The sequence below is a fragment of the Coregonus clupeaformis genome, unplaced genomic scaffold (genome assembly GCF_020615455.1).
Source record: "Coregonus clupeaformis isolate EN_2021a unplaced genomic scaffold, ASM2061545v1 scaf0146, whole genome shotgun sequence".
Classification (NCBI taxonomy): domain Eukaryota; kingdom Metazoa; phylum Chordata; class Actinopteri; order Salmoniformes; family Salmonidae; genus Coregonus; species Coregonus clupeaformis.
Genome location: NW_025533601.1, coordinates 446,695 through 460,576, shown reverse-complemented (window position 1 = coordinate 460,576; position 13,882 = coordinate 446,695). Strand labels below are relative to the sequence as shown.

General features: G+C 44.8%; 2 protein-coding genes across 7 annotated transcripts in view; both read left to right on the top strand.

The window, feature by feature from the left end:
• The first annotated feature begins 84 nt into the window (after positions 1-84).
• LOC121542364 (tumor necrosis factor receptor superfamily member 6B) lies at positions 85-2,791 on the top strand. 2 transcript variants are annotated; one of them, XM_041851766.2, is made up of 5 exons: positions 85-333; positions 703-1,108; positions 1,246-1,431; positions 1,654-1,775; positions 2,286-2,791. In XM_041851766.2, the coding sequence occupies exons 1-5, from the start codon at positions 163-165 to the stop codon at positions 2,544-2,546; spliced, it is 1,146 nt and encodes a 381-aa protein (XP_041707700.1). In that variant the 5' UTR covers positions 85-162; the 3' UTR covers positions 2,547-2,791. The 2 variants fall into 2 exon arrangements, with proteins under 2 accessions (XP_041707700.1, XP_041707701.1); XM_041851767.2 differs by having other exon boundaries at positions 89-333; positions 2,289-2,791.
• Positions 2,792-11,993: 9,202 nt separating this feature from the next.
• Positions 11,994-13,882, top strand: part of LOC121542751 (F-actin-uncapping protein LRRC16A) — a 233,349-nt gene continuing 231,460 nt past the window's right edge. For all 5 annotated transcript variants that reach the window (XM_041852279.2, XM_041852277.2, XM_041852278.2 and 2 more), the window contains exon 1: positions 11,994-12,385. In XM_041852279.2, coding sequence (XP_041708213.2) covers positions 12,346-12,385 — 40 coding nt within the window. In that variant the 5' untranslated portion in view covers positions 11,994-12,345. The remainder of the gene's footprint in view (positions 12,386-13,882) is intronic.

Below are 13,882 nucleotides of genomic sequence, written 5' to 3'. Positions count from 1 at the left end.
ATGAAAATTACAGGCCTCTCTCATCTTTTTAAGTGGGAGAACTTGCACAATTGGTGGCTGACTAAATACTTTTTTCCCCCCACTGTATGTCTCCATCCCTGACTGTTCAAATACCCCAGTCTCCTCTCCTTCCTCTTTCCATTCCACGGTTGACAATAAAGGATGGTAAGGTCTGAATCGGCCACTAATAGAGGATATGTCTCCATTCCTGACTGGTCAAATACCTCAGTCTCCTCCCCTTCCTCTTTCCATTCCACGGTTGACAATAAAGGACAGAGAGAAGGACCCATTATCAAGTCCTTTTACAGCTGGACAAGAGACAACATCAACATGGTGAGTTACACTTCTGATTATGGGATAATGAAACATACAGTAATACAGTTAAAGTACAATGATGTTCCTTTTTAAAACATTATTTATATATTTGCAACATTTAAAGTCAAATATTTAGCTATATTGTACAATGGGAATGTGATGCTGTGACAACAATCTAATATTCCCATGACCAAAAAGCTGTTTGTGATTATTAGTAAATTGTATAATAATGTTGACTAATTAATTGGTGGCCCCTAGCCTACGGTAGTTGAAACCTTTACATCAATCAAATGTATTTAATAAAGCCCCTTTTTACATCAGCAATTGTCACAACGTGCTCTAAACAAAGTGCATTAAACTAAGCGCATTATTTTCTCATGTTTACAGTTGTTCCCAATCCTCGTAGTGCTGGCCGCGGTTGATCTCAGCTGTGGCGCAATGATGGAGGTTCTTCAAAGTCAGACCCCGACCACCTACCACCACCTGGACCCCACCACCGGCCAGTTACTCACCTGTAATCGCTGTCCACCTGGCCATCATATGTCTGCGCACTGCACAGCCACCACACAGACCGTGTGTACGTCGTGTCCATCAAGCCACTACACTCAGTACTGGAACTACCTGCCCAAGTGCCTGTACTGCAGCACGTTCTGTGGGGAGCACCAGGTGGTCAAGGAGGAGTGCTCGGTTCTCAATGACAGGGTGTGTGAGTGCAAAGGAGGATATTACTGGGACGCCGATTTCTGTATCAGACACACGGAGTGTCCTTCTGGCCACGGGGTGAAACGGAGAGGTAAGAAACGGAACAGACAGATCCATCACCATTTCCTTCTTTGCGCAATCGCATTCTTTTGGAGATAGATAGAATAATGGTTTACAACGGACAAATAGTAATATACATTTGTTTAAAAATGTCAAATAACCCCACAGGTACGACGGAGACGGACACAGAGTGTGAAAAATGCCCTCAAGGTTCCTTCTCCTACAACTCTCCTTCGCGCGCGCCGTGCGTAAATCACACCAATTGCGCGTCACTGGGGCGTAAGACCGCCCTCAGTGGCACGTGTTGGCATGACAACCTCTGCGCCCTTTCCTGTGAAGAACTCAAAGATGGAGGTGGGTATCACATTATCGACTAGATCTTGATATTGGCTTGTGTTTTTAGTGTGTGTTTCAAACCCAAATACTGAAACAGAATTGGTGGTCTATATTTTATTTACCGCAGGCTTTTATGAAATGTAATGAAAGTATTAGCATACTTTGCATTACGTTGGTATTATACATTAGTATTACGTTAATGTTACTAACAGTCAAACCTCCCTTTTCCCTCGTTTGCAGGTGAGTTTAAACTACTCAGAACGTTCCTTCCGGACTTCTTCGCTCATCACAAGATGAGAGCGGTGAAGCTGAGGAGGCTGGTCTGGAGGTTGATGGCCAGCGGGGAAGAGCAGGAGCATCAGGTTAGAGGGACAGACCTAAACATTGTGTGTGTGTGTGTGTGTGTCCTGATAGATGCTACTGAATGTAATGTAATATATGAAAATATAAATGGCACTAGAATAGTAGTCTTATTTTTCTCAGTATTGAGTCAGTACAGAACCTTTTTATAGTTATATTTTTCTTGTTTTACATTGATGTAGTTCTGTCCTTGAGCTGTTCTTGCCTGTCAATGTTCTGTATAATGTCATGTTTCATGTTCTGTGTGGACCCCAGGAAGAGTAGTTGCTGCTATGGCAACAGCTAATGGGGATCCTAATAAAATACCAAATACAGATACACACAGTAGAGGTTTACATTTAACCTGGCCTTTAATCAATGATTTCACTATTATTTTAGACTTTTTAGATGTTATTTCATTATTCTCTTGTATTGCCTTCTGTTGTTGTATATCTCCTTAATTTTATTATTTGAAAATGTGCTGCGATTTTTAAATGCAATTTAAATAAAATAATGTCATTTTATTTGACCAGCAGCACCCGCCCGACAGCCTCTCCCAGTCCGCCCAGAGAGGCCTCTTGCAGGGCCAGGTGAGGGACTGGATCAGGGATGCCTCAGAGGAAGACCTGAGGAGTCTACCGGAAATACTGAGGAAGATACATCAGAGTGTGATGGCAGAGAGACTAGAGAGGAAGATGAGAGAGTTACAGGAAGCCTCTGATTGTAACTTGGTTAGAAACGTGGTGACCTCATCACCTCACTGTGATGTAGAAGAAGTTTCTCAATCTGAATAACTCACGGAGAGGACACAGTACCACATAGCCTACAACGATCATGAATCTACTACTGTAAACCACTGTGCTGTATACTGCATGGCTGTGTGTTCACTGGTTATCAACTGACTTCCAAAATACTGATCAGTCATGGTTGCACAATGTGTTTTCTTTGTCCTGGTCAAATAATGAAAGTACTGTCAGTCCTCAGGAAAAGAGCTGGTCCTTTTTCATACTAAAGCCTAAAGCCATAACACCACCTTTTATTCCGTCTCTCGCTTCTCTTTTACTGCACACGGTGGTTCAAGTGTTAATAACAGCCAACATGAAAGAGATGTCAAATTGAAACTGACAGTTAAGTGAATCATTTTAGCCGACAACAAATAGTGAATGTTGATGCACACACAACAAGGAGTCACCTCGTATCTCTCTGTCCCCCAAACCTCCCCCAAACCTCCCCCAAACCTCCCCCAAACCTCCCCCATGCCTCCTGTCAACAGATATAAATCAACAAGGAGTCACCTCGTATCTCTCTGTCCCCCAAACCTCCCCCATGCCTCCTGTCAACAGATATAACTCAACAAGGAGTCACCTCGTATCTCTCTGTCCCCCAAACCTCCCCCAAACCTCCCCCATGCCTCCTGTCAACAGATATAACTCAACAAGGAGTCACCTCGTATCTCTCTGTCCCCCAAACCTCCCCCAAACCTCCCCCAAACCTCCCCCATGCCTCCCCCAAACCTCCCCCATGTCTCCTGTCAACAGATATAAATCAACAAGGAGTCACCTCGTATCTCTCTGTCCCCCAAACCTCCCCCATGTCTCCTGTCAACAGATATAACTCAACAAGGAGTCACCTCGTATCTCTCTGTCCCCCAAACCTCCCCCATGTCTCCTGTCAACAGATATAAATCATGATTTGTCAACAAATAGTCAACTCTTTATACACTTGCAAAGAGGTGACACCCCTTTAAACATTTCTCTCCATCCAACACCCTAACCTTCACCATGTCAACAACAGGCTAGCTAGCGTGATTGATGCCTGTTCTTCTTTACAAGGCTCCTCTACAATTGAGGTGACACACTGTGGTAAATTTAATCTGGTGGGTTGAGTTTATTGCCAACATTACTATAACCAGGGTAAAGGTGACATATAGTAATAGATTTACTAGAACAGGGAAAGCCCCTCTGACCATAGCAATTTGACTGGAATTAAACTAATGGGGTCACTCAATATGGCCGACTATGTATTTCTATAGGAGGGGAACGGGGGGAGATGCTGAAGGCAACCAGGTCAGGCCACCGTTGTGTCTGGTTCCTGGGTCTCAAATGTTCCTCAATTTAGGAACTTTGAATCAATAGAGTGCGTGTGTGTGTGTCTGTGTGTGTGTGTGTGCGTGTGTGTGTGTGTGCATGTGTGTGTGTGTGTGAGTGTGTGAGTGTGTGAGTGTGAGTGTGAGTGTGAGTGTGTGTGTGTGTGTCTGTGTGTGTGCGTGTGTGTGTGTGCATGTGTGTGTGTGTGTGAGTGTGTGAGTGTGTGAGTGTGAGTGTGAGTGTCACGAGTTGCTAAGCCAGAACCCAGAAGCAGACCAGGACAAGGTAAGTTGAAACGAAGGTGAGTGTTTATTTACAAATTCAAGAGTGATGCTGAATAATCCAGGGAACAGAGCGGGCGGCGTTGATTAGTTGTTGGGGGTGCAGTGGTTGATCCCATCCTGGGTCGGCAGCCGCCGACCACCAGGCAGAGGTTGGATGAAGGTTCCGGACGGGTGACTGCAGATGGAACAAAACGGGGGTAAGTAAGCAACAAACCAACAAGGTGCAAAAACAACAAAACTAACGCTTAGGCTCTAAGACTGATACTCTGGTAAACCTACTGTTCATGGCTAACGATCCGGCAGGGAATGGATGTTAGGCCAGAGCCTAAGAAGGGTGATGATCAGGACCAGGTGTGCAGATTGCTGATGGGATGCAGGTGCGGAAATCAAGAGAGCTCCCCGGAGCGTTCCCGAACCCTCGGGAAACTGGAGATCACGAACAGAAAAACTAGTCCACAGACAGGACCCGACTCAGACTGCCGGGATCGTTACAGTGAGTGTGAGTGTGTGTGTGTGTGTGTCTGTGTGTGTGTCTGCATGTGTGTGTGTGTGTGAGTGTGTGTGTGTGTGTGTGTGTGCGTGTGTCTGTGTGTGTGTGTGTCTGTGTGAGTGACCTAATAGGGTCCCCTGATGGAGGTGAGGTGACTACTCAACCAGACGTTTGAAACCTCAAACCTGACACAGAGAGGCCACTAAACCGTGCTTTCATTCTTTACCAAGCAGCCCAACAAGTGCAGAACACACGAGGGATGGAAGCAGAGCAGGCAAACCACACAGTAAAATGTTCAATGTTTTAACTGGAAATGATGGAGAGAAAAAAATGACGAAATGATTGGTAAATGAAGGTCCAGTCATCTGTCTCTTTAAGAATGTCTGTTTATTTTTTTGTTGATGTTTGTGTTTCTCTGTGTCCCAGACCTGCACTCTTAAGACCTGCACTCTTAAGTGAGTTCCATCCTGTTTGTCATACATCTTTAGCCCCACACTTTCTAGTAAGTAATCACTGTAACATTTTTGTAACATTTTTCTATTCATGTGTGTCTGAAATAGACTTCTCTGAAATAGTCCAAACAACCCTTAGCTGTCATTGACCACTGTCTGTACAATTAGAATTTCAGGGAGAGAGAACAGAACTGAAACAATTATTTTAACTTCAGGACTTTCCGATCAGAAACCCCCGGGTGATGTCGTCCAGGGGATGCGTCCCAAATGGCACCCTATTCCCTATATAGTGCACTACATTTGACTAGAGCCATATGGGGCCTGGTCAAAAGTAGTGCACTATATAGGGAATAGGGTTCCATTTGAGATGCAGGCCAAACCTCTACATGTCAAGGAACATTTGTTCTTTCTCTGGCTATTTTTGCTTAATTCCAACATGATAAACAATGGATATCTTCTCTCTCTCTCTCTGTCTCTCTCTCTCTTTCTCTCTTTCTCTCTTTCTCTCTTTCTCTCTTTCTTTCTTTCTTTCTTTCTTTCTTTATTTCTTTCGGAACACTCGGAACGTTCCAAATTGGTCCCAAACACGGTCACCCTAATTTCCACGTTTTTTTTTGTTGCTGCATTTTATTTTTTGTGAAAGTGTGACTGTGTTTCTGTCTGACCACAATGCCTGGAAAACACATCTTTCTCCTTCTGGAATAAACACACAGACTACATCCTAAATGGCACCTTATTCCCTATATAGTGCACTACTTTTAACCTGGCCCTGTAGGGGCTCTGATCTAAAGTAGTGCACTATATAGGGAATATGGTGTCATTTAGGACAGACACACTTTGTTAAACAGGGCACAATAAGCTCAGTTCCAGCCCTTTAGCCTTAAGGGATAATACACTTTATGTCTTCTGCTGCGAACGGATCAAATGACAGAGTAGCAGATAAACAGCACCTGCAAGATTATAGCCTGTGGCGCTCAGAGAAAGACAGTGAACCTGCGCGCACACGGCATGGCTGATTAGTTTTACCGTCTTCTGTTTCTAAGGGGACAGTGTCGATATCAACAAAGCCAAAACAATGATTCTCAACCTTATACCGAGTGAGGTTGTCATGTGCTTGGGGTGCCCAACATATACAGTATATCTTTGACACTCATGGCTGTGCCCTGTACCCCCAGCCCACCTGTAATTTGAACCCTGCTCTCAACACAACTAACCAAATGGAACCTCTTGGAGAAGCACACCAAATAGCTCCCTTCTCACTAGTTTCAAATGAGCAAATCACCACTCAAGAATAAGGAACCCTCATCCCCTCTGCTCAGTCCAAGGAGTCTTAAGTGGGACTCCTGATCATACCCTGTCACTTTACTGCCATCTATTGGCGGGATTAAGTAATAATTTGTCATTCATCAACATTTTCGGTGTTTTGTATGTGTTTTGACCAGACAGACATCACTGTAGGGTAAATCTAACCTCTTCCCAAGGCTAATTGCAGAAAGCAATGGGAGGAAGTGTCTGGTAAATGAGATTAGGATGAATCCATATAAATTCTTAGAAATAATACAGAAAAACGTAAACAGGACATGCTGACTGGACTCCTGTCCTGTGGTAACTCAGTGATTTAAGATTGAAGTCAAGGTGTTGAGGTGTGATTATCAACTTTATGTTCCATCCTGCTCACTATCCTCAATAACACCTCTGCCTCTTCCTCCCCCCTCCTCCACCACCACCATCCTCTTCCTCCTCCTCTGCCTCTTCCTCCCCCTCCTCCACCACCACCATCCTCTTCCTCCTCCTCTTCCTCCCCCTCCTCCACCACCACCATCAATCAATCAATCAATCAATTTTATTTTATATAGCCCTTCGTACATCAGCTAATATCTCGAAGTGCTGTACAGAAACCCAGCCTAAAACCCCAAACAGCTAGTAATGCAGGTGTAGAAGCACGGTGGCTAGGAAAAACTCCCTAGAAAGGCCAAAACCTAAGAAACCTAGAGAGGAACCAGGCTATGAGGGGTGGCCAGTCCTCTTCTGGCTGTGCCGGGTGGAGATTATAACAGAACCATGCCAAGATGTTCAAAAATGTTCATAAGTGACAAGCATGGTCAAATAATAATCAGGAATAAATCTCAGTTGGCTTTTCATAGCCGATCATTAAGAGTTGAAAACAGCAGGTCTGGGACAGGTAGGGGTTCCATAACCGCAGGCAGAACAGTTGAAACTGGAATAGCAGCAAGGCCAGGCGGACTGGGGACAGCAAGGAGTCACCACGGCCGGTAGTCCCGACGTATGGTCCTAGGGCTCAGGTCTCTCAGTTGGCTTTTCATAGCCGATCATTAAGAGTTGAAAACAGCAGGTCTGGGACAGGTAGGGGTTTCGTGAACCGCAGGCAGAACAGTTGAAACTGGAATAGCAGCAAGGCCAGGCGGACTGGGGACAGCAAGATGTCAGCATGCCCGGTAGTCCTGACGTATGGTCCTAGGGCTCAGGTTCTCAGAGAGAAAGAGAGAACGAGAGAATTAGAGAGAGCATACTTAAATTCACACAGGACACTGGATAAGACAGGAGAAGTACTCCAGGTATAACCAACTAACCCCAGCCCCCCGACACATAAACTACTGCAGCATAAATACTGGAGTCTGAGACAGGAGCGGTCCGGAGACACTGTGGCCCCATCCGAAGAAACCACGGACAGGGCCAAACAGGAAGGATATAACCCCACCCACTCTGCCAAAGCACAGCCCCCGCACCACTAGAGGGATATCCTCAACCACCAACTTACAATCCTGAGACAAGGCCGAGTATAGCCCACAGAGGTCTCCACCACAGCACAAACCAAGGGGGGCGCCAACCCAGACAGGAAGATCACGTCAGTAACTCAACCCACTCAAGTGACGCACCCCTCCCTAGGGACGGCATGAAAGAGCACCAGCAAGCCAGTGACTCAGCCCCTGTAACAGGGTTAGAGGCAGAGAACCCCAGTGGAGAGAGGGGAACCGGCCTGGCAGAGACAGCAAGGGCTGTTCGTTGCTCCAGAGCCTTTCCGTTCACCTTCACACACCTGGGCCAGACTACACTCAATCATATGACCTACTGAAGAGATAAGTCTTCAGTAAAGACTTAAAGGTTGAGACCGAGTCTGCGTCTCTCACATGGGTAGGCAGACTGTTCCATAAAAATGGAGATCTATAGGAGAAAGCCCTGCCTCCCGCTGTTTGCTTAGAAATTCTAGGGACAATTAGGAGGCCTGCGTCTTGTGACCGTAGCGTACGTATTGGTATGTACGGCAGGACCAACTCGGAAAGATAGGTAGGAGCAAGCCCATGTAACGCTTTATAGGTTAACAGTAAAACCTTGAAATCAGCCCTTGCCTTAACAGGAAGCCAGTGTAGGGAAGCTAGCACTGGAGTAATATGATCAAATTTCTTGGTTCTAGTCAGGATTCTAGCAGCCGTATTTAGCACTAACTGAAGTTTATTTAGTGCTTTATCCGGGTAGCCGGAAAGTAGAGCATTGCAGTAGTCTAACCTAGAAGTAACAAATGCATGGATTAATTTTTTCTGCATCATTTTTGGACAGAAAATTTCTGATTTTTGCAATGTTACGTAGATGGAAAAAAGCTGTCCTTGAAACAGTCTTGATATGTTCGTCAAAAGAGAGATCAGGGTCAAGAGTAACGCCGAGGTCCTTCACAGTTTTATTTGAGACGACTTTACAACCATCAAGATGAATTGTCAGATTTAACAGAAGATCTCTTTGTTTCTTGGGACCTAGAACAAGCATCTCTGTTTTGTCCGAGTTTAAAAGTAGAAAGTTTTCAGCCATCCACTTCCTTATGTCTGAAACACAGGCTTCTAGCGAGGGCAATTTTGGGGCTTCACCATGTTTCATTGAAATGTACAGCTGTGTGTCATCCGCATAGCAGTGAAAGTTAACATTATGTTTTCGAATAACATCCCCAAGAGGTAAAATATATAGTGAAAACAATAGTGGTCCTAAAACGGAACCTTGAGGAACACCGAAATGTACAGTTGATTTGTCGGAGGACAGACCATTCACAGAGACAAACTGATATCTTTCCGACAGGTAAGATCTAAACCAGGCCAGAACTTGTCCGTGTAGACCAATTTGGGTTTCCAGTCTCTCCAAAAGAATGTGGTGATCGATGGTGTCAAAGGCAGCACTAAGGTCTAGTAGCACGAGGACAGCTGCAGAGCCTCGGTCTGACGCCATTAAAAGGTCATTTACCACCTTCACAAGTGCAGTCTCAGTGCTATGATGGGGTCTAAAACCAGACTGAAGCATTTCGTATACATTGTTTGTCTTCAGAAAGGCAGTGAGTTGCTGCGCAACAGCTTTTTCTAAAATTTTTGAGAGGAATGGAAGATTCGATATAGGCCGATAGTTTTTTATATTTTCCGGGTCAAGGTTTGGCTTTTTCAAGAGAGGCTTTATCACTGCCACTTTTAGTGAGTTTGGTACACATCCGGTGGATAGAGAGCTGTTTATTATGTTCAACATAGGAGGGCCAAGCACAGGAAGCAGCTCCTTCAGCAGTTTAGTAGGAATAGGATCCAGTATGCAGCTTGAAGGTTTAGAGGCCATGATTATTTTCATCATTGTGTCAAGAGATATAGTACTAAAACACTTAAGTGTCTCTCCCGATCCCAGGCCCTCGCAGAGCTGTGCAGATCCAGGACAGCTAAGCCCTGGAGGAATACGCAGATTCAAAGAGGAGTCCGTAATTTGCTTTCTAATGGTCATGATCTTTTCCTCAAAGAAGTTCATGAATTTATTACTGCTGAAGTGAAAGCCATCCTCTCTTGGGGAATGCTGCTTTTTAGTTAGCTTTGCAACAGTATCAAAAAGAAATTTTGGATTGTTCTTATTTTCCTCGATTAAGTTGGAAAAGTAGGATGATCGAGCAGCAGTGAGGGCTCTTCGGTACTGCACGGTACTGTCTTTCCAAGCTAGTCGGAAGACTTCCAGTTTGGTGTGGCGCCATTTCCGTTCCAATTTCCTGGAAGCTTGCTTCAAAGCTCGGGTATTTTCTGTATACCAGGGAGCTAGTTTCTTATGACAAATGTTTTTCGTTTTTAGGGGTGCAACTGCATCTAGGGTATTGCGCAAGGTTAAATTGAGTTCCTCAGTTAAGTGGTTAACTGATTTTTGTCCTCTGACGTCCTTGGGTAGGCAGAAGGAGTCTGGAAGGGCATCAAGGAATTTTTGTGTTGTCTGAGAATTTATAGCACGACTTTTGATGCTCCTTGGTTGGGGTCTGAGCAGATTATTTGTTGCGATTGCAAACGTAATAAAATGGTGGTCCGATAGTCCAGGATTTTGTGGAAAAACATTAAGATCTACAACATTTATTCCATGGGACAAAACTAGGTCCAGAGTATGACTGTGGCAGTGAGTAGGTCCAGAGACATGTTGGACAAAACCCACTGAGTCGATGATGGCTCCGAAAGACTTTTGGAGTGGGTCTGTGGACTTCTCCATGTGAATATTAAAATCACCAAAAATTAGAATATGATCTGCTATGACTACAAGGTCTGATAGGAATTCAGGAAACTCAGAGAGGAACGCTGTATATGGCCCAGGAGGCCTGTAAACAGTAGCTATAAAAAGTGATTGAGTAGGCTGCATAGATTTCATGACTAGAAGCTCAAAAGACGAAAACGCCATTTTTTTTTTTGTAAATTGAAATTTGCTATCGTAAATGTTAGCAACACCTCCGCCTTTGCGGGATGCACGGGGAATATGGTCACTAGTGTAACCAGGAGGTGAGGCCTCATTTAACACAGTAAATTCATCAGGCTTAAGCCATGTTTCAGTCAGGCCAATCACATCAAGATTATGATCAGTGATTAGTTCATTGACTATGACTGCCTTTGAAGTGAGGGATCTAACATTAAGTAACCCTATTTTGAGATGTGAGGTATCACGATCTCTTTCAATAATGGCAGGAATGGAGGAGGTCTTTATCCTAATAAGATTGCTAAGGCGAACACCGCCATGTTTAGTTTTGCCCAACCTAGGTCGAGGCACAGACACAGTCTCAATGGGTATGGCTGAGCTGACTACACTGACTGTGCTATTGGCAGACTCCACTAAGCTGGCAGGTTGGCTAACAGCCTGCTGCCTGGCCTGCACCCTATTTCACTGTGGGGCTAGAGGAGTTAGAGCCCTATCTATGTTGGTAGATAAGATGAGAGCACCCCTCCAGCTAGGATGGAGTCCGTCACTCCTCAGCAGGTCAGGCTTGGTCCTCTTCCTCCTCCTCTGCCTCTTCCTCCCCCTCCTCCACCACCACCATCCTCTTCCTCTTCCGCCTCCTCCTCCTCCTCCCCCTCCCTCCACCACCACTATCCTCCTCCTCTTCATCCTCTTCCTCATCTCAATCAGCTTCATAATCATTATCCTCCTCCTCCTTTTCTTCCTCAATATCCTACTCTTCCTCACCATCATCATCCATCCCCATCATCATCATTCTCCTTTTCCTCCCCATCATCTTCATCACATTCATCTTCATCATCTTCATAATCATAAACTTCCTCTTCCTCCTCATCATCTTCCTCTTCCTCCTCATCCTCCTCCTCCTCCTCATCATCATCATCGCTAGGCCTACCCTCCACTCCACGCTGAATATGTGACAAATCTGTCAATGTGCCCTTGAGCAAGGCACTTAAACGTAATTGCTCATGTAAGTCGCTCTGGAGAAGAGCATCTGCTAAGCAATACAGCAGTAATACACACTACAGCATGTAGCTTCACACAGCGCCAGCAGATGTCCTCTTCTCCTCCCTGCTGCTGCGCTTCCTGACCGGTCTGCAGCCAGCCAGCCACAGCCGTCCCGGCATCTCATGAGAGGAGGGGCTCGCGCATCACGGTCTGTAGCGTACTACGAGGGCTCTGAGGGTGTGTGATTCTTCCGGTGGCGGTTCATTCTCGCGAGGTGAGCCCTAGTGGTGTCATCTACTAGCCGTTAATCAGTGGATTCTCTGAGGAAATCTATTATTCCTCAATGTATGATTTTCCTGTCCTGAGTTTTAGAAGCGGACAGGAAACGGAGGGATATGCGCCTAGGCAAATGTGGATACATCTTACCGAAAGCGCGAGGGGAGGGAAACATGTAACCGAGCGTTCGGAGCGGCACCTGACACTTCGTGAGCAGGACTATCTGTCTGTTGTATCCAACCGTTATTTTGTTATTTGAAGTATTGACACACAGTATTTTCGTGTTTTCCGTTGGATATTATCGTCGACCGAAGACTGCAAAAATGAGCGAGGAAGTATCAGAGGTCCCCAAAGAACTGCTTGGTAAGAAATGTGAACAACGGTTTGCTACAGTAGCTACTAGCTAGTATAGGCTACCCGCTATTTCTTACATTGTATTGTGCTCTTGGAAAATCCATGGGCTTGTAATAATGGGGGATTTTTACTGTGTGACAAATTGTAGCTAAATTGTGTTGAGTTGCTGATATTTTAATAATAACCATCCAACAAAGAAACGCTATATTCTGTGAATTCCATTGTTAGTCTATAATTTCAATAGCCAGACTGGCTGGGTTTAGCGATATAAAATCGTATAATAGCAGAAAAATCGTTTAGATAGAGAGGCATCCCGGAGTAGTCTGTCTGTTTGTCTTTCATCCCTTTATATCGTATCTTTATCCAGGTAAATCATCCTTCCATTGCATTAGGCTACAGTATTATTAAACCAGTCAGGTGTATTTCTAACCGTTTGGAAACCTCAGGCATAGCCGATTGCGGCTTCAGACGCTCTTTGTATGTTTTTTTGTGTTTACTTTGGTAATCACCGTGTGAGTGTAATATCAATCAGGCAACTCAACTCCTTCAAACTTCATGTCCCCCCCGTGCGTGAGTGCAGGGATATGTGTGTCTTGGTTATTTTTGGGGTCCCTAAGCTACTACATCAGATTGGCCTACACCAGCTTTTATTATTTTTTTTTTTTTTTGAGGAGTTGATTTAAATGACAACTCATTATATAGCCCTAAAGCATGGTGTGTGTTAATTGCTGATTGGATATCTTATTAATCACCTAGCTGTAACCCTGCTGTGTTAACATGTAAATAATGTAGGCCTACAATGTAAATAAATACCTGATTGAATTGTAATGAAAGGAAGCTGGCCGAATTCTGACTCAAGGTACTAGTTTAGTTGCGTGTCATTACGCCAAACCCCATGTAATAAGAACCTGCCTGAAGACAGGACGTCTGTTTCACAGTGATAGGCTTCGGCCTGGTGACTCTCACCCTCGATAGCCGACAGTACACCAGAGTTGTGTAACTTGACATCAGACGTTTTAGAGTCCAGTATCATTAAGGTTGATCTACCAGCTCCTGATAAGATCACACTCATACCCAGTCCTCATTATGTAATTATGTTTTGAAGCAATACAGTAACACAAACAGTTGTAGAAGCGGAAGAGTATTGAGCCTAGTTCTCCAATGAGAACAATAATGCAACGTGATGATGGTGTGACTGAGGGAATGAGGGCTGACATAACATCATGTGCTGCCACATTACAGTAAAAGGCAATAGAATAGAACAGGGGAGTGATGGTAGAAGGAAGATCGCATTTCTTCTACATGCTGTTTTAACACAGAGAAGCCAGTCAGCACAGAGAAGCCAGTCAGCACAGAGAAGCCAGTCAGCACAGAGAAGCCAGTCAGCACAGAGAAGCCAGTCAGCACAGAGAAGCCAGTCAGCACAGAGAAGCCAGTCAGCACAGAGAAGCCAGTCAGCACAGAGAAGCCAGTCAGCACAGAGAAGCCAGTCAGCACGGAGAAGCC